The sequence below is a fragment of the Physella acuta genome, unplaced genomic scaffold (assembly GCF_028476545.2).
Source record: "Physella acuta isolate Inbredline_101_S28 unplaced genomic scaffold, ASM2847654v3 ptg001012l, whole genome shotgun sequence".
NCBI lineage: Eukaryota > Metazoa > Mollusca > Gastropoda > Physidae > Physella > Physella acuta.
This window is the reverse complement of record NW_026732529.1, coordinates 72,050-90,885: the sequence shown is the minus strand read 5'-3', so window position 1 is coordinate 90,885 and position 18,836 is coordinate 72,050. Positions and strand designations below refer to the sequence as shown.

The 18,836-nt window shown below is 35.5% G+C and overlaps 1 protein-coding gene across 1 annotated transcript; it reads right to left on the bottom strand.

Moving 5' to 3' along the window:
* Positions 1–920: 920 nt before the first annotated feature.
* Positions 921–16,109, bottom strand: LOC131954574 (poly(A) polymerase type 3). The gene is made up of 18 exons (XM_059318353.1): positions 16,031–16,109; positions 14,599–14,760; positions 14,417–14,483; positions 12,696–12,780; positions 12,459–12,568; positions 12,285–12,338; positions 8,466–8,667; positions 8,088–8,226; positions 7,915–7,990; positions 6,133–6,253; positions 5,909–5,993; positions 5,729–5,782; positions 4,798–4,908; positions 4,590–4,708; positions 4,349–4,418; positions 4,161–4,218; positions 3,759–4,022; positions 921–1,544 (listed from the first exon to the last, which is right to left on the bottom strand). Exons 2-18 carry the CDS (start codon positions 14,757–14,759, stop codon positions 1,488–1,490), a joined length of 1,833 nt encoding a protein of 610 aa, XP_059174336.1. The 5' UTR covers position 14,760; positions 16,031–16,109; the 3' UTR covers positions 921–1,487.
* Between the last annotated feature and the right edge of the window lie 2,727 nt (positions 16,110–18,836).

Below are 18,836 nucleotides of genomic sequence, written 5' to 3'. Positions count from 1 at the left end.
TTGAAGGTGGAAAAAGGCCTTCAGTTCAATTAAAAAATATATCCCAGCAATATTTGTAATAAATTAAGAATTTATTTAGTTACTCTTTTAAATGTGTCATTTAACAACAAAATAATTTTTTTTTAACATTTCACCCAAAGTAACTGCATAGTTATGATTAACACTGTTATCTGGCTATTTAAAACATGGGCGCACAGAAAACATCAGTTAAGTAAACAACACATAAAGCAAAAGCAGCCACAAGATTATAATTAAAATTGTAGGAAGTTATAATAATACAAAGTGAAAATAAATAAAATAAAAATTGTAACATTTTTAAGTTGATCTTGATCAGTTTTTTTTTAAACACAATAAAAAATGTTATATATTTATAACACTTACCAGGTGCCTCTCCAAATACATTCCCTCTCCCCCCATTATACAATGTAGCTTAACCAATAGAACAAGTACTTCATACTTCAAGATATTTTAAACAGCAGTTTTAAAACTTGAAAACAACCCAATAGAGAAAAGTAAAAAAAAATCCTCTTTAGACCTAGCAATCCATTGGGCAGATGAAGTAGAGTTCATGTTTCCAATAAAATAAGCTATTAGCCAATTTTCATTTCTGATTGTTACAGTTATGTACAGTTGTGATAGATGCTTTTCTTTAATTGCTTGAAGAAATATTGTAACAGGCAGAAGGTGTGAAACCGACCAGAAAACTATTATATGACAACCAGATGTTACTGTTAGGTCATATGCACTAAAACATTTCTAAAAAAAGTTTTAAATTTTAAAGCAGTATTTTCTTTTGGATGAAATGAAAAGCAATTATCTCTTATGCTTCAGTTGAAATAAAGTTAACTGTCTTACAAATGGGCATTATCAAAGCAACCCCCCCCCCCCCCCCCCGCACCCTTGTGATAAAAATTTAATTAGCCAGCAGTTAGATTTCAGCCAATGAGGGTTTAGACTAGTGGATATTCAGATTTATATTTTTTAAAAATGTTTCAATGAGGGTTTGGGCCAAAGTATTTTCAAATGTATTAAAAAAATTGTTTAAAAATTTTTTTTCCCAAAGATTTGTTTTAAACTGATGCTTCAGTAGCTTTTATAAGTGCCCTACAAGGAATGATAAGTTGATGTAAGCTAAACTATATGTAAACTTTACAGAGGTAATAGATATTGACTCACTTACATTCTCCTATAAATAATCCCAAATGTAAACTAAAAATTAATTAAAAAAAGAAATAAAGGGTTAAGAGAAATTCAGCAGATTAATTTGTACCCAAAGTAATTTTAATTTATTCCTAAATATCCTTACCAATAACTGTACCCATGCTGGTTCTGAACTATACAATTAGTCAAGATGGTACTAAATTTAATAACTGTCAAACAACTATATACCCAGGAATATTAGAATGTGTATCTATCTATCTATTAGTAAAAAAAAGGTAATAAAAGTCAGAGTTTCCATGATATTATAAAGCAATTTGAGCTGTTTATCACGTTAGTTGCGCCAGTTTTACTTTGAAGAGTTGTCGGTCTATATCATCAACACCCTAAAGATAAATGGAAAATACATCATTTGGATTTTTATAGTTGAATATGTCTTACAATTTTATTACCTTTTTTAACGGTTGACCGCTAATAAGAACTAAAAACCATCAATGGTTGCTTAAATTTCATTTCTTGTTGGAAAAAAAATCACAAGCATGAATTTGTTTTTTAAGTCTAGTGTCACTTAAGCTTCAGTTTAATTGAATTTTTCAAGGGTGGGAGAAATCCTGTTCCATCAATAGATTATGGATTGGACAAATCTGAAAATTCGTCCTTTGATGTCAGCGATGAATAGGATGATGTTGATGTGTCCGTTTGTTTTTCATCCACCTGCATCAGTGATCCAGAATAACGGGCGGTCAACATTTTTGGGGGGGGGGGGGGGGAGGCACACTAGTAAAAGTATATTACTATTTAAATTTTTTTAATTCAGGGAGATGGTAGAGATGCCTGGAAGAAACTCAGACCAAGAACAAACTACAAGGCAGCAGTTCTTTGACTTTGGAGTTGTCTTTCCTAGATAAGTGGCTGTCTTCAGCTATTGAGTCCCATCTGCTTGGGGGTTCGAACTCGGGATTAATCGATTGAACAACCGACTTGACCACACCACCTCCCTGCTGGACGAATGACATCAAGAACTGTTTGGACAGGGCTACCTGTTTCAGAACTAATCAGAGTGGCATTGGACCGAGATGGATGGCAAAGAAGTTTACGGTCAGCCGTGGTGCACCAAACGACCCCAACAACGTTTTTCCCAGTCATCTTTTTTGGGGGGGGGGGGGGGGGGGGGGCAAAGAAAGTCTACCGCCCCCCCCCTTTCCTGAACGAAATGGAATTTATATAGAAAATATATACTTTTAACAATGTTGTCTTCCTATTCAAGCTTTCGGGTTAGCGATTGAGTGCTCTACAACCATCCCATAATATCTGGAATATGACTGCTTTAAATCTAGGTGTAAATATTTACAACCTGAATCAGACAGACTAGATACACAGCGCACTGCTAGTCTTATAGAATCCAAACAGCAATAACATTTTTTCTCTCGTAAAATTGTTACTAATTACCATTCAGTTAATACATTCTCTACATGTTTTACTCAGTTTGAATTAAATAATACTTTGTTAACCCTTCAAGGTTTCTGTACATAAAAAAATCGTAAAATAATATGTGTGGTGGAAGGTATCAAGGATAAAAAAGTAGGTCGAGGTTGAAAGTGTTAACAAACCTGCTGTTCTAAATCTTTTGGTTTTTTTGGTGGTGTGTCATTCTGAAAAGGTGAGCCTGGTCTTTTGGATGCAGCGTCCTGTGCACTGTCCTGGGATGATGGACTTCCCTTAAAAAGAAAATCATATTATTTCAAGGGTGGGAGTAATCCTGTTCCATCAATAGATTATGGACTGGATAAATCTGAAAAGGATGATGTTGATGTGTCCGTTTGTTTTTCATCCACCTGCATCGGTGATCCAGAATAACGGGCGGTCAACATTTTGGGGGGGGGGGGGCACACTAGTAAAAGTATATTACTATTTAATTTTTTTTAATTCGGGGAGACGGTAGAGATGCCTGGAAGAAACTCAGACCAAGAACAAACTACAAGGCAGCAGTTCTTTGACTTTGGAGTTGTCTTTCCTAGATAAGTGGCTGTCTTCAGCTATTGAGTCCCATCTGCTTGGGGGTTCGAACTCGGGATTAATCGATTCAGCAACCGACTTGACCACACCACCTCCCTGCTGGACGAATGACATCAAGAACTGTTTGGACAGGGCTACCTGTTTCAGAACTAATCAGAGTGGCATTGGACCGAGATGGATGGCAAAGAAGTTTACGGTCAGCCGTGGTGCACCAAACGACCCCAACAACGTTTTTCCCAGTCATCTTTTTTTTTTGGGGGGGGGGGAGGGGCAAAGAAAGTCTACCGCCTTCCCCCCCCCTTCCTGAACGAAATGGAATTTATATAGAAAATATATACTTTTAACAATGTCCGCCCCCCACCCCCCCGAAAATTTTAAGTGTCCCCAGGGAGAAAAAAGTCTGGAAGAAATAACCCCAATAAGGGGTTAAGGGATGAGGATGATGAAAACGTGCTACTTCATCAATACTGTTTTAATTGAAATATTGTTTCATAGCAAGTCCACTCCACCCGAAAGTTAAAGCAGGCTTATAAAATAAATTACAAAATAGAGCGTTGAGAGAAATACAGCAAACTAATTTTTACCTCATGGTTTTCTGATTCATCCTCAAAAGTACTAACAGTTCCACCACTATTGGGTGTTTCCTCTGAGTTCCACTGCATGCTTTCTTGATCAGAACTTGATTCTTGTGAAGTATCATCTTCTTCAGCAGCAGCAATAGCTTTAGAAAGTTCTGAATCATGATCTGCCTTTCCACCTGATGCTGATGTAGTAGATGAAGAACCCCCTGGACCTCTGTCTAAACTGGTACGTCTTGTGTTTCCAGATGAACTTTTAAAACTGTCTTGCTGGAAATCGAAAGATAAAGATCGTGTAACAATATAGAATTTGAGAAGTCAGGGGAAGTAGTTAATTTCAGTATTTTTCTGCATTTATTTTCATTCAATATAAATGTTTAAGCATTCATGAGCAAAAAATCTGCTTACTCTTTTCCTTTTAGTTTGATTTAATATAACTGGTGATACAAACTGACATAAATGTTTTCTGAAAGAAAAAAATAATATCAAAGCACAATTAAACTGCTAGGATATTCATTTCATTGTTTGTTTTAATAAGCGTTGCTAACTAAAGTATTAAGTATTTAATATTAAACAAATAAAAAAGGATCACATACTTTCTAACATACTGAATTTCCACTTTCATACCTTCTTTGTACAAATTTATATGGGTGGCTTGTTTATGTACTGGTGGAAATAAATTTTAATTACTAATTATAATCTAATATATACTATAATATACAGAACAATTATTTTAGAACAAGCCAGTTTTATATTCAAATTACAAAGATGTTAATATATTGTTATAACATACAGACAAGCAAACTACATCTTTTAAAACTGTACTTATGTACTCACCAACATCTGAGAATGACTGTATATCATAGGTGAGGTCGACATTTGCACCTGGTTGTGGTCCCTGATTTACAAGACCAAACACCAGCCCAATAAACCATTTGCACATATACTGACCTTCACTGTTAATATAAAACATTAAAAGTTATATTTCTGTGTTTACTTTATCCAAATATTAAACTTCACCCGTCATTGAACTATTAATACTGACCTCTCATTTATGGGACCATAAGATGTTGGCATAATATGTGCAAGTTTGATATTAGGATTCCTCTCTAGATTGCCAACCAAAAGACGTATTTTGGACTCCACATAGCCTTTCCTGTATTAAAATATAAAGAAGCTAATATTGGAAAATGCCCGATTAAAAAAGAAATAAAGGTATCATGGTTTCAAATTCTTCAGTGTTAACAGGAACACTAAACTGCAATTTGAAAATAACTCAAATCTTAAATTTTCAACTAAAAATCACAGTATTCTATTTCCTTATTTCTTTTTTTTTTCTAAATTTGAAAATGATAATTTAATAATCAAAACTAGATCCTACTATATTAACCTATGAATGATCTTTGTTCATGACGTTACCAAGATTTTTTAAACATGGTCAATAAATTATCCTTTAGGATATTAAGTTCCACATGTTATCTCCCCTACCAAGACCAATTTCAATCTATATTTATAATTCTCTTCTTGGAGACGTTAGAAAACAAGCTGTATGCACGCCTAGCAGTCCCCTCTCTTCCTCTCTAGGCATATCGCAACCTCCCCCACCCCCACATGGTCTGGTGAGCTGTGGTTCATGCTAAATGTTTACAATCATAGAGCCGGGTTTAGTGACCCTATTAAGGGCAGATAATTTAGTTTGAAACTATTTAAAACTAAGAGGAGGCTGCTTTCAAGGGGGTGGGGTGGGGGGGTGTAGGGTAGGGGTTGAGGTTGGGGGAAAGGAGGGTGGGGGGTTTCGTCCTTAACGGCCTACTGATAGTGTTTTAAAGCAAATATTTTCAGTGGCAGCGTTAATACTGTCGAATTCACACATTATGAATGACTGAAAAGTAGAAAATAAAACAACTAAATATGATACGTATGATATGCCGCGGGTCAGCTCGTTGTAAATAAAGATTTATCAAAATGTAGCTTACCACTCTAAATAATGGTCCTCTTCTTCAGCACTGGCTTTAACTACAATATAGTGTCTAATAACAGAAAAATGAATAATACAAATTAGATTCTAAAACTCTTTTGTAAAATCAAAATTAATTATGAATTTTAAACCACAGATGCTTATTAAATACATTTATTAATTAAAATGTGGAACTTACTTATACTTGTGGAAAAAATCTGACCGCTCGAACAATCTGCTCCATTCCTCTCTTCCTTCATAAATATGTGTTACTACATTCAACCCTAAATTTAAGTAAAGATTTTATTTGAAAAATTAGCTGAATTGATAAGAAAAAAAAATTAAAGCCAATTTGTTTTGTGGAAAAATTCATTGACAATGAAATAAAATGAACTTTTATTCTTTGCTTAGTTTTTATATTACCCTCAGAAAATTCATCCATAATGATAGTGCGAGTGGATTGTGAGACATTCTTTGTTGAATTCTGTTGAGGGTATGCAGGAGTGATAACGGGCATCAGATGGAATCTGTCAGAAGCATTTATCTGTTAAAAAAATATATAAGAAAATTGTTATTTTTTTTTAAACATAATAAAAAGTTTAATTCTTTCAGTGCAGCCAACCCCCGAACATATTTTTTTCAGTTAAAAAAAGGCATGACCTTCCATATCATTAAATATAATCTAAAAGGTCGGCGTGGCCTAGCGGTAGAGAGCTAGACTGCTATTCCAAACGTCTCGAGTTTAAATCCGGGTTTAATTAAGTTAGTTGAATGTCCCTGAGTCCACCCAGCTCTTATGGATACATAACTCATTTTAGGATAAACAAATGCTGCTGGGCATAGTGCTGACCACACTATCCCTTCATAATCATATGCTGAGGTCTCTAAAACATATTTAACTCTACTTCCTCTGCCCCATGTGTCTTGGGCATGAACAGGAAAAGATGATGAAATATAAACTCAGACCAAGAACTAATAGTTGACACAGGAATTAGAAACACAATTATTAACTACAACTGATAATTTTGTTTTACAGAAAGCAAAGTGTAATCTGGCTGCCAAAATCATAATAAGGGATGTGACCAGACCAGGAAAAAAATAGGACTTTTTTTTTCGGACAGCTCAATGTTTTATCGCAGTTAAAGCAGTCTCACATCATTAATTAACTAATTAATTGTTTAATAGAGCTAATAATCTAACAAAAAAGTGTAAGTTACTCTAAAATAACAATGAAGACTTGCCTAATTGCAATTCAATGTTTACCTTATAAACAACTTTAAATATTTTTTTTTAAAAGTGGCAATGGAGGCGAGCGAGTTGACGAGATTCCGTCCCCAATGTTGTTGACATGGAATAAAAACGTGCTTTTTAGATTTAGACCGTAAAAAAAAATAAAAAATAAAAACTTAGGCCTAAAATTAATTTAGAAATTTTATATTTTTAGAATAAATGCTATAAAAGTTGCAAATCCAGAGAACTTGAAAATAATTTGTTGAGTTTAAGGCTACATTTCTATTTATTTTCATCAAGCCTAAGTTATAACCGGATGTTTCACTTTCGTAAGACAAATATTGATTGGCTGTACAGTAACTTAGTAATCGATAACTATTTGTTTACAAAACTTTGCAGATCAAGTTTTTAAATTACAATGCAAATTTAAAACCCCATGACCTAGTTTTCTATTTTTAGCTTACAATGTGTACAATAAAATCAATGGCGGCCTATCCAATAGCAGGATGCCATTGTTTATGTCGCCATTACACGTGAAAACCAAATTGTTTTTGCTTTTTTTTTAATTTTTATTTAGTTACCGAAAATATTATAAACATCAAATACATCCAATCTTTAGTAAAGTCCGAAAAAAACCAGATAGACAGGATTTTATAACCATATTAATTGTAACTACGCTGTGCATGATTTTTAAATGAATTTATACACCTCTCAAATACCTTTGAGAGTTTTCTCGCTCGTGTCCATTCATTTTTTTTTACATTAAACTAACTTAAAGTACTGATCTAGTTGCACTCTTTTTTTAAAAAATTTCACTTATTCCTTATATTATTAGTTTAGTTATATGTAAAAATATAAGTCTTCAACTGTAAAGAGCCATATTTTATGAGCTATGTAAGCAAGCACACATTTTGAACCATAAACAATTTGTTTCTGAGTAGTTTGAATACAAAACATTTTAAAATATATCCTTACCCTAGAGTCCCATACAGTAAAGCCAAGTTTGTTTTCTGTATCTAGTGGTTTCAATAACACAGGAGACGGCCAATCCCTATTTTAAAAAAAAACAGAAGCAGAAATTATTGAATAAGTGTGCACCACCTATGTTACATAATATTAGAGTTGTTCTTAGTAATTGAAATAATTACCATTTTGAAAAAACAAGGAAAAATCTGTGGACAATGGTTGCCGGGGCAGCCTTGGGGTATAACTGGCAAACTCTAGCAACAAGCATGGCCCACGATACACCACCTAGGTAACCCAGAGCATTAGAATAAATCCCTTTCTCTGAAAAAAAATTATTCCTATGTTAATAATAAAAAAAAACCACTATTATATCAATATGGTAGAGTGGCAAATAATGTAAGTGACTGCTAACATTAATTAAGTATACAAGTTATCACTCAACTCAGTCAAGATAGGTCGCTATCATGGAAAATAATGGTAGCTTTGTTTTTTTTCACTACATAAACAGATGCATAAAATTTAAGTTAAAAACATCCTAATTACAAAAAAAAGCTACCTACTTTTAGCCCACAACTTAATAGCACGTAGTGTCATTCGAAAATTTTCTTGATTTGGAACAAGATGCAAAATTTCATCTGTCACTCTAATACCATTAAGACTGCGGACACTTTTCTCATCTAAGTTTTTCAACAGAGCTTCATCTCTGAGGTTGATGTCTTCTGGGATGGTGGGTAAAGCAAGACGGGCAAAGACCATATCAAGCTGAAACATTATTTTAAAAAGTATGATTACAATTCAACTCAATATTGTGCGAGCAACACAATTGAGTTACTGTTTCCCCAAAAAGGTAACAAGCAACTTATAGATTAAAAACATAATTAAAATACCTGGATCTGGGACGTGAACCGACACCCCCGGCACTGGCCCCTGGTTATCCCAATATAACACGGAACAATTACCCTCCCCATGGATCATTACACACCTCCACCGCCCAGTAGGACATTACCTCCCCCACCACAGTTAACTAAAGATAGTTATAAGTTTACGAGGAGGGTGGAATAGGATAAAAATGGTAATATGTATTGATACAATAATTATTATTATTAAAATAGCGTAAATTACAACTTCCGCTCAACGGAAATTACTCAAAATTTGACAGAAGGTAGATAATTAGATCTTTTACTTACGTGTGAAATTTCATTTATCTATCTGAAATAGTACTCAAGTTATAGGCTTTTGCAAAATTCAAAGTGAAAAAAGTACCACTTTCGGTTACCGGAAATCACTCAAAAGTTGATACGGATCTACGATTTTGATAAAGTACTTATATATGAAATTTCATCAACCTAACTTTAATGGTACTCAAGTTATCGTGTTTATACACACACACACACACACACACACACACACACACACACACACACACACACACACACACACAGAGAGAGACACACACACACAGACACACACACACACAGACATACGGACAAGATTGCAAAAATAAATTTTTCCGACTCAGGGAGGTGTAAAACGTCGAGATTTGTAAAAATCTCGATTTTTTTTGCATGATTATAAGACTTTCTCTATACTTCGTATATACGAGAAAGTAAATAAGAGAAAGTTCAGTCCTAAAATGAAGAGCTTCAAAAACATTTAAATACATAAAAAGATACATTTAAATACATATACACATGCATATGCACATACACAAGTGCATATGGCATTTATATTTACATATATATATATATATATATATATATATATATATATATATATATATATATATATATATATATATATATATATATATATATTAGAATTTATTTATTTATTTATATATTTATATATATATGAAACCAATGAAGGAACACTGATGTCCTCTACACGATGGTAGGTTCGATCTCTTTATTGTGGTAGTAACAATACCAACAAAACCAAATAAAAAACAAAAACTAAAAACCCAACAGACCTCCAAAGTCCCAAAGTCCAGTCACAGAAAACACGTCCGTTCTGGTTCCTTCTGTGAGCGGGTGAATGGATTATTTTGTATTATTTTATTTGTTGCGAATCTGGGAGTGCATGGTGGTCCAATGGGGAACAGCCACGGGGTCCCCCTTCCGTCAGAAGCGGTCAGTATAAATTGACCGCTCGGAGGATTTTCTTCCTTTTTTGACCCGCGGCGAGATGTAGGTCGGGTCAGGTTTCTGTGTGGGCGCGTGGCGCACCTCACGCGTGGAGGTATTTGCTTTTTTTTTACTTTATCTTTATGTGATTCGTATGAATGAGACTGCCGATGTTTCTCGTTTTCTTTCATTTTCGTCTAAAACGAGATAGTGAGCATCGGCATGTCTGGTATGCACGTGGTGTGTTATTTTGTTATTTTTTTAAAAAGTGTTTTTGGTGTTTTCTAAACTCGTGGCGTGTGTTTCGGACCACGTGGTTTAGGCCAGTGTGTTTAGGAGTGTTTCCTAAACTAGTGTGAATGCGTGTGTGCATTTACTTGATTGTTTTATGATGTGTTGTTATTGACTAGGATTGGCTTAGTCAATAGTCGGTTGTTTTAGACAGTAATTAGATTAGCATATTTTAGTTGCCTCGAGTTTTAGGTTGTTTAAAATTAATGTGTGTGCTGTTTCGTGCAACGTCATGTTGAGTATCGCTTGCTTTGTGTCTGCCTTCATTGGGGCCTTAGCGGAGTGTGTTAACTTTAATGTTATCAATATGGATGTTGTTTAGGTAGACCAATGGCTTCGGGCTGCTCCTTGTGTGGGAAAGATTGGTCCTACAATGAATTTGTTTACACGTTATTTTTAAGTTGCTAGTTCTTCTTTAGACAGTGGTTAGTTGTTTTTGAGAATTGCTTTTAGAATTGTATAGTAAGGATTAGTTTTACTCGAGGCTTTAGCTAGATAGAAGTAGTAGGTAGCATTTTGAACTTGTGTATATATTTATGTATATATCTGCCATTACCATGCATTTTTCTTATGTTTTCCTTTTCTTTTTCTCTCCCCCCCCCCTTCCAGTGAGGTTGCTTGTGCGACTTGGCTGGGTGTTTTGTTATATATGAATTGTTTTGTTTGGTGTAAAAAGTTTGTTGTGTACGTATTTTCTACGTAATGTATTGTACGTAACGTATTGTACGTAGTGGTTTTACGTAGTGTTTTGTTTGGTGTGGACTTTTGGATGTCGAGAATGGATGAAGGGAGGTTTCTGTGTGTCAGGGCCTGGACCATCCTAGACATCATAAGTCGGTGCAACACCAGCAAATGGTCGAACGTAATGTTTTGTTGTATATAAACTGTTTTGTTTGGTTTTGTTTTGGTCTGTTTTGTGTCAGTTTTTATCTATTCTTTTTTTAATATTTTGATTGGTTCCATGAAATAAATTTTATTAAATTGTTAAAAGTTTTTTTGTTTTTAATTTAGACTAAGGTTAGGTTATTAACCAGCCTGGGTTTAGCCGGGCTTGCACTAACCGGACAGTAGTAATAGATAAGCCTAGGGAAGGGTAGATAGATTTTAAGGTATCCCCCCCTAGCAGGGCTTACACTTCTAACTTGGTCTGGATTTATAATTCGCACCAGAACCAGAGTCCAGTCTACCGTCTCTCGTGTGCTTTCTGGTTGTAATGTCCGGTCGTGTTTCGTTGGGTCCGTATTTATTGACTACCCGTGGAATCTGCGAATATTCCCTAATGTCGATAAGTCATGTCCTGTCTGACAAACAGATAGAAAGACAGACAGACCGACAGACAGACAGACAGACAGACAGACAGACAGACAGACAGGTAGATAGAAAAGAGTTGCATGACTCAAAACTAATGCGCACCTAATGAACATGATTACGCACGAATAGTTGGATAAGTCTGCCTATAATTTGACACAATTTTAATTAATTCATAAAAAATTAATTAGTCATCCAATTAAGTCAAATTTAATGTTTAATGTCAGGTTGCGTAGTCTTTATGTCTTGACGCAAATGCCAATTTTCAGTTAGAAGAGACCGAAATTTCGCTAGAGCGTTTCGATCTACAGACAGACAGACTGGACAAGGAAGCAAGTTAAATAAAAGCTTGACATTAAAGCTTATAAAATGTAAAATTGTTAATTAATTAATTAATAATTAATAAGGGATCAAATTAAATCAAATTTAACATACGATTGCATTGTCTTAACGTCTTGACCGTCTTGACCCACGTGCCAACTTTGAAACGAATCTGTCAGTTCGTAAAAAGGATATTAATGCTGGATTTCCGCTTGTACACGCACCTATCAAAATGCATGTCCATGAACTACACAGTGGACTGTTGATGTCCTACCATAGTAAACTCTACATTTAATTGACGGGGTGGGGGGGGGCAGTTTCCTGCTCCCATCTTACCTCAATACCATCAAACTCTACTATGATAGCAGGGACATAAGCTTCCTCAACTGCCTGTAAAGAGAAATGAGTGGCTACAATCTAAAAATAGTTTTATACCTAAATAAATAAATAAATAAAAGTATTTAATGACTAGCTTCAAAATAGCATTTAATTACTCAAAAAATAACTTACCCGTAAATCTTTAACTTCAGGTTGAGATTTAAGAAGTTCAAAAAATGATTTAAAGAAGTCTGAACGCTCTACATGTCGAGGTGCTACACAGAGTGTGTCAATATCAGCACCTACAAATAAGATATAATACAAGTTTTATTCATAAATACCAATATTCTAACTTATCTTATGAGATTATACAATGCTGTAAGAGATAATCTTTTTCATTGTCTCTAGTGAAATGATATTTTAAAGTACCTTGTGTGTGTACACCCATACGGTAAGAACCAAAGGTAAAAACTTTTCCTCCAAAAGTATCTACCAAGTTTTCTGGAATATTGTTCTGAAAAAACAACCACATTAAAGGTATCAACTAGGGGAAATTGCGAGACGCAATTCGTTTTGACATAACTCTCCACAGTCTACTGCCTCTCGTTCTCTTTTTCCCCAGCTGTCTTATTTTTCCCCCGCACCATCCAGAATGCTAGTTATCTAATTTTACACCTCCATTTGGTTTGTGGTTAGTTTTCATTATTTTTGTGTTTTGATGTTTTATTTGCAGGCCCAGTCTTTATCCAGCCCCACTCAAATCCGACTTCTTTGTGCCTCGTAGTTTCATTGTAAAATTTTAAAAATATCCGAATGTGATAGAGGAGAGACTACCATTCAGCACATTTATCATTCTACTATCAGAACTTGGTCCGACGATTGTCATTTTCTAAATCTTGCCTGTTCATTTATACGGTGTTCGTTGCATACGTCTTTAACTTTAACTGAATAGAATTTTAACGAAATCTTGATTGATACAGATAATAAGATGCCTCCTACGCATTTCCCGTATTTCTTTTTTTTTTGTATCAATAGGTCTTTTTTTTAATCCTGCGGGTGAGTTTCTGTTGATTACATTTTGTTAAACAGTCTTTGTAGTTGGTTAACTATTTTACACCATCTTTTAAGATATCAGGTTGTAGCAGAGGCGTAGCGACCCTTCCCGGCACCCGGGGACAAGCTTTCAATTTGCTCCCCCCCCCCCATATATTTTTTTTATATTAATAATGCAGAACTGCAGCTAAAATGAGCTTTTAATCTTTTTCAACCCATTTTGCCGCCCCCTAGGGTCGGCGCCGGGGGGACATATGTACCCCCCTCCTCGCTACGCCTATGGGTTGTAGGACTCTATTGTCTATGCAAGCAGCTTAGCCTGTCTTCATTTCTTTTTGGACTATATATTCCATAATGTATAAAGTATGAGCTGTTGTTAGATCAGAAGGATTTAGAGAGGGGGGGTATGTTCAGCACTTCTTCCAAGCTGAACATCTGTAGAAGAAAGTGGTTTGTCTTGATTATATTGTACACAGAGTTTCTTCCAGGCATCTCTTCGGGGGGGGGGGGGGGGGGGGCTAAGACCCCCCCCCCCCCCCGAAATTTTTTTACCGCCCCCCCCCCCCCCGAACGAAATGAAATTTATATAATTTATATAGAAAATATATACTTTTAACAGTGTCCGCCCCCCCGAAGAAAGTCGTCTGCCCCCCCCCCCCCCCGAAAATTTCAAGTGCCCCCCCGGAGAAAAAAGTCTGGAAGAAACACTGATTGTACATAGCTTTTTTGTGTCTTTTAGTGATATTGTATGGCTGTTTGATATCTTTCTTTTCTGCTGCTTCTCGATTCGTTTTGCTAAGCATTATGAAAAGTCTGCTTTCATTCCTTAACACATGGTTTGTGGGGGGTGGGGGGGGGGGGAGTGCAAAGAAAGTCTACCGACCTCCGAACGAAATGGAATTTATATAGAAAATATATACTTTTAACAGTGTCCTCCCCCCCCCCCCCCCGCGAAAATTTCAAGTGCCCCCCCCCCCCCTCCGGAAAAAAGGCTGGAAGAAACACTGTCAGTATGTGTGAGTTTGTGTGTGTTTGTGTGCGTGTGTGTGTGTGCGTGTGTGTGAAAGTATACGAGAAAGTAAAAACACAGCTCTCACCTTTTGCCTGCTGACATCTTTTATCCAATCTCTCATAAGATCATTTACCTTAGCCAAAACTTCAAGCCTAGAAGTTAATCAAATGAATAAAAAACAACATTTAGTTAGGTTTAACATACCAATAGATTTGTACATTTTTTATACAATTTATTACCAAATTTAAAAAGTGAGTAATCTTTTACCTATGATTAAGTTCAGCATCACTTTCAAACACATTATGTGGTTTAAGGGCTTCAACCAACTTTTCTGTTAACTCATTATCTTGTAATCTAGGCTCTGCAAGGCTTAAAGGTCCTGTAACTCCAGGATATAGTTTTTTATTTCCGCCATATTCATGAGCCATTCTAAAAAAATATTTAAAAAAATAATAAATAACGTTTTAATAACAAGCTTATATATAATAATGCACTAAGAAGAAGAAAATAAACTATTTTCTTTAGATATATAATGATACTCTATAATATACAGTATCATTATATATCTGCGATCTTGTTTTAATTTTCCAACTACATATGTCTCAAACTTGATGTGTGTGTGTGAGTGTGGGGACGGGCACACTGGTTGAAGTATATAAATACATCTTGCACACACATTCTATTTATTTCGGGGGATTGACGGGGGTGGAGCGTGGTGTCGTGGTGGTACCTGCTTTGGGGGTGGGGGAGGGGGGCATAGCAAGTTACTGGTCGGGTTTTAAATCAACATTTTCAGCCGTACACGGTGGTGACTTCATTAAGAAGGAATTACTAAAATGAAGAATCAACAAAATAAATGGTCGGGGACTGGTCAACCATTGCATAACAGAAATGAATTTTAAATATAAAACTTACTCGTCACTTTGTTCCAAATCGTTTACAATTTTAAAAATACACCTACATTAACTCACAACCAGATTAATTATTCTAGCAAGTGGACTGCGGGGCACCATTACACAATAAATTAGGGGTGGCCGTCCACAATGACGTCACACGCCTGACTCTTATTCAATGTGCTACATCGTAGAGAGAGGAGTATAAAAAACAACAAGGATGGCTCTCTCATTTAAAAATTTAGAGTAACCAAATACCATAAGTTTCTTTAAAATTTAGTCATTCGTTTGAGGGAGGGTTAAAGGGGAATCAGAAGGGGAGGGGGGCGTTACGAAAACATTGATTTTGTGATTAAATGCGGAAGTGGTGTCATTTGCTAGATGGAGGAGGTTGGCATAGTAACTCTCATTTATAAACAACCAGTAGCCTTTGGGAAAGAAACACTTGGTGAAAAGGTCGACATCATCCTTAACTTTTTAAAACACAAATGAAAAGACTTTAAAACTAATATTTGCTGACAAACTGACTTTTTAACTGCCCCTATCAGGGATTTATATCCAAAGGAATTTACATCTGCACTCGTGTATTTTATAACCAGCGTAACACATAACGCGTTGCTGAGGTGTCATCCAATTTACATCGGTTATTTTTTAAATTGTAACTTATAGGAATTCCCAACCACCACTTTTTAATAATGAACAATATTGTCACTACACAAATTCTATAATAAATTATTATAAGATGAAAGCCAACTACTAATCCAACATTGGAATTTAAATCTTTAAACTTATAGTATGAAACTTACTTTAAGTGTTATGTCCTATAGGTAGGATTGACTTGTTTACTTAGTTACCTTTAGTTACATGACTTTCCTGAAAAAAAAAATCACGTTAACATATTAAATTGGGAATTGGTATCCATATCACAATCTAATAATAGAAATAACGGAATTTTCCGAAATGAAAATAAACATAAAGCCAAAACACATGGCAATTATAGCCTAGATTAAGCTACGTTATTTTAGCCTCTTTGATTAGAAACCACGCACATATATCACGAAATGGGACTTTAACTTTAGATCTACCCATTCAGTGGCGTAGCCAGGATCGTCTCGTGAGGGGCGGGGGTGGGGTTCACATTTTTCATTTTTTTCCCATCAATATATATATATATATATAAATATATATATATATATATATATATATATATATATATATATATATATATATATATATATATATATATATATATATATATATATATATATATATATATTCCAGCCGATCAAACACTATTTTCTATGAAAGACTCAATGAAATTATCAATGACAGAGTTAATGATAACTACCGCTCTCTTGTTTTTTTTCTCTCGAGAAACTCAATGATAAAGCGTTAGTAGTTATAAAGAGAGAGAGAGAGTTTATCAAAACGGAAATAATTCAACTCGTTTAATTAAGAAAGCGTTATTCGTAATTATTAATTCTTAATTTCTCAGCGATTGATACAATTGTTTAGGGACAGTTAAACTATTTAAAAATATAGATCCTCGATCTTCATTTATAATTTATTAATTAAAATAAGATTTTTAAAAAATAATTAAAACAGGTCTTTGTACTATATTATTAAAAAAAAACAACTAATGAATATAATAAATAATTTTGACTATTTCTCATTCTAAACCTATCGAATATCTTTTTTTTAAATGCAAGGTAATCTTTTATAGAACCTACATGATTAACTTTTCTTCTAATAATAAAAAAACTCTAAATAAAAACTATTATTCATACAAATATTAGAGTAGTCTCCCTTGACAGTTTCTATTCTAATGTATTTTGTGTTAATTTTCGTTATGAAATACAGTTGACTTTTTAAATTAATTATATAAGAAAACAATCTATCTCTGTGTATATTTATTTAAAAAAATATTATTACAATAATTAGAATAGGTGTTTCTGGTTAAATAGCAATTATTCTCATTCTAAATCTTTGGCTATCGAGTTTCATGGGTTTTTAAATTTAAGATTATGAACACATTGACTTGACGAAAATGATTATATACACTTAAATACATACTAAAATTTACTTTTGTTAATAAATCTACACTATTTTATGCACTCATACAAAAAAGAATATTTTAGCGGCAGTTACAACGTCAAAAAAAAAAAGGATACTCCTTTATACTGAATAGTTCTACGTAACAACAAAAATGTAAAAAACATAGTCGTAGAGCACTACATATATACATACGAAGATATGTGTGTGTGTAAGTAGGATGTGATGTGGGTAGACAGGCGGGATGGAAGGAAAGCAGTTTGGCAGGAATAAATGTAGGTAGGAAAGTAGGTAGGCAGGCAGCAGCGCAGACAGTTTAGTAGATAGGTAGGTACGTAGGCAGGGAGTTAGGTATGTAGGTAGGTGGGCCTAGGTAGGAAGGCGCCTCACTCGGTATAGTGAGCGATTATAGTAGCCCATCATATTCATAGCGTTTAGCAATTATTAAAACGAACAAAGGTACCATAGTACTCACGGTAAAACCCGGGGAGCTAAACGGAACCCTGCCAGGGCGCCACCAAATCGATTTTTTTTCGCAGAAACCACCACAGGGGTATTAGCATTAGCTTCTCAAATTTGAATGACAAACGAATGAAATCTTTGGTAATGCTTAAACAAACAAACCCACATATTCGTTTTTGGGGCGCGGGTTTGTCCACACTGCCGGCTAGACGCACCAAGGCTCACTGTATGAAAGCCTTGAGTGTACGTTAATCAACCTCTGTAATAGTGAGGTAGAACATACATTGGCGACCGCCCATGTGTTAGAGACGCGTCCCTTGGCGCTCCAGGGAGCCACTGGTTATACTTCCGCAGGGGCGCCCATAATTTGGTTTAATTATAAAATGTCGGGTGTCACCGTGTCCCTATTGTAGGGTGCTCTTTAAAGAGGCACTCTCGGTAGAGCCCGGGGCGCTCGCTGTCGCCAACTGCCAGGGCGCTGGTGGGCGCTCATTATTCTACTTAGTGAACATTTATAGTAGCCCATCTAAACCGTAGTGTCGCCCGAGGTGGGTCTTGGCCGCTCTGGGCCACTCAACCGCCGGGGAGCTAGCGGATGAACCTGGTGTAGTTTTATCACTGAATTTCAGAGGCGTAGCTCCATTCCTGGCGCCTGGGGACAAACTTTCAATTTGGCGTCCGTCCCCCCGTATTTTTAAAATATTTATGATGCAAAACTGTAGCTGAAATGAGCTTTTAAATTTTTCCCACCCATTTTGGCGCCCCCTATGGTTGGCGCCCGGGGACATATGTACCCTCGCCCCCCTCGCTACGCCTCTGCTGAATCTAGTATTACCTATGACCACAACTGATGAGATAGCCCCTCTGGATTCCCCTCTGGATTCTGAGCTCATAATCGTATAATGAGAAAAATCGAACCCTCCCAGGGTGCCACACTTAAGAATTTTTTTCTTTCTCGAGACCCTTTTCACCATCTCCCCAAAATTTTATGACTCTCGTACGAACAGTGTCAAATTGCATCTGGCTTTTATTTTTATGGAGAAAAATTGCATTGCTTCCTGTCAGAGACCCCAGATCGAATTGGGCGCCAAAAGGAGT

Coding starts and splice junctions, on each gene's coding strand:
- LOC131954574 (XM_059318353.1), bottom strand. CDS start 14,759: ATGGCTCATGAATATGGCGGAAATAAAAAACTATATCCTGGAGTTACA. Junction 7,991..8,087: donor TTCCTTGTTTTTTCAAAATG/GTAATTATTTCA, acceptor TTTTTAAAATAG/GGATTGGCCGTCTCCTGTGT. Junction 4,219..4,348: donor GAAATTCAGTATGTTAGAAA/GTATGTGATCCT, acceptor TTTTTCTTTCAG/AAAACATTTATGTCAGTTTG.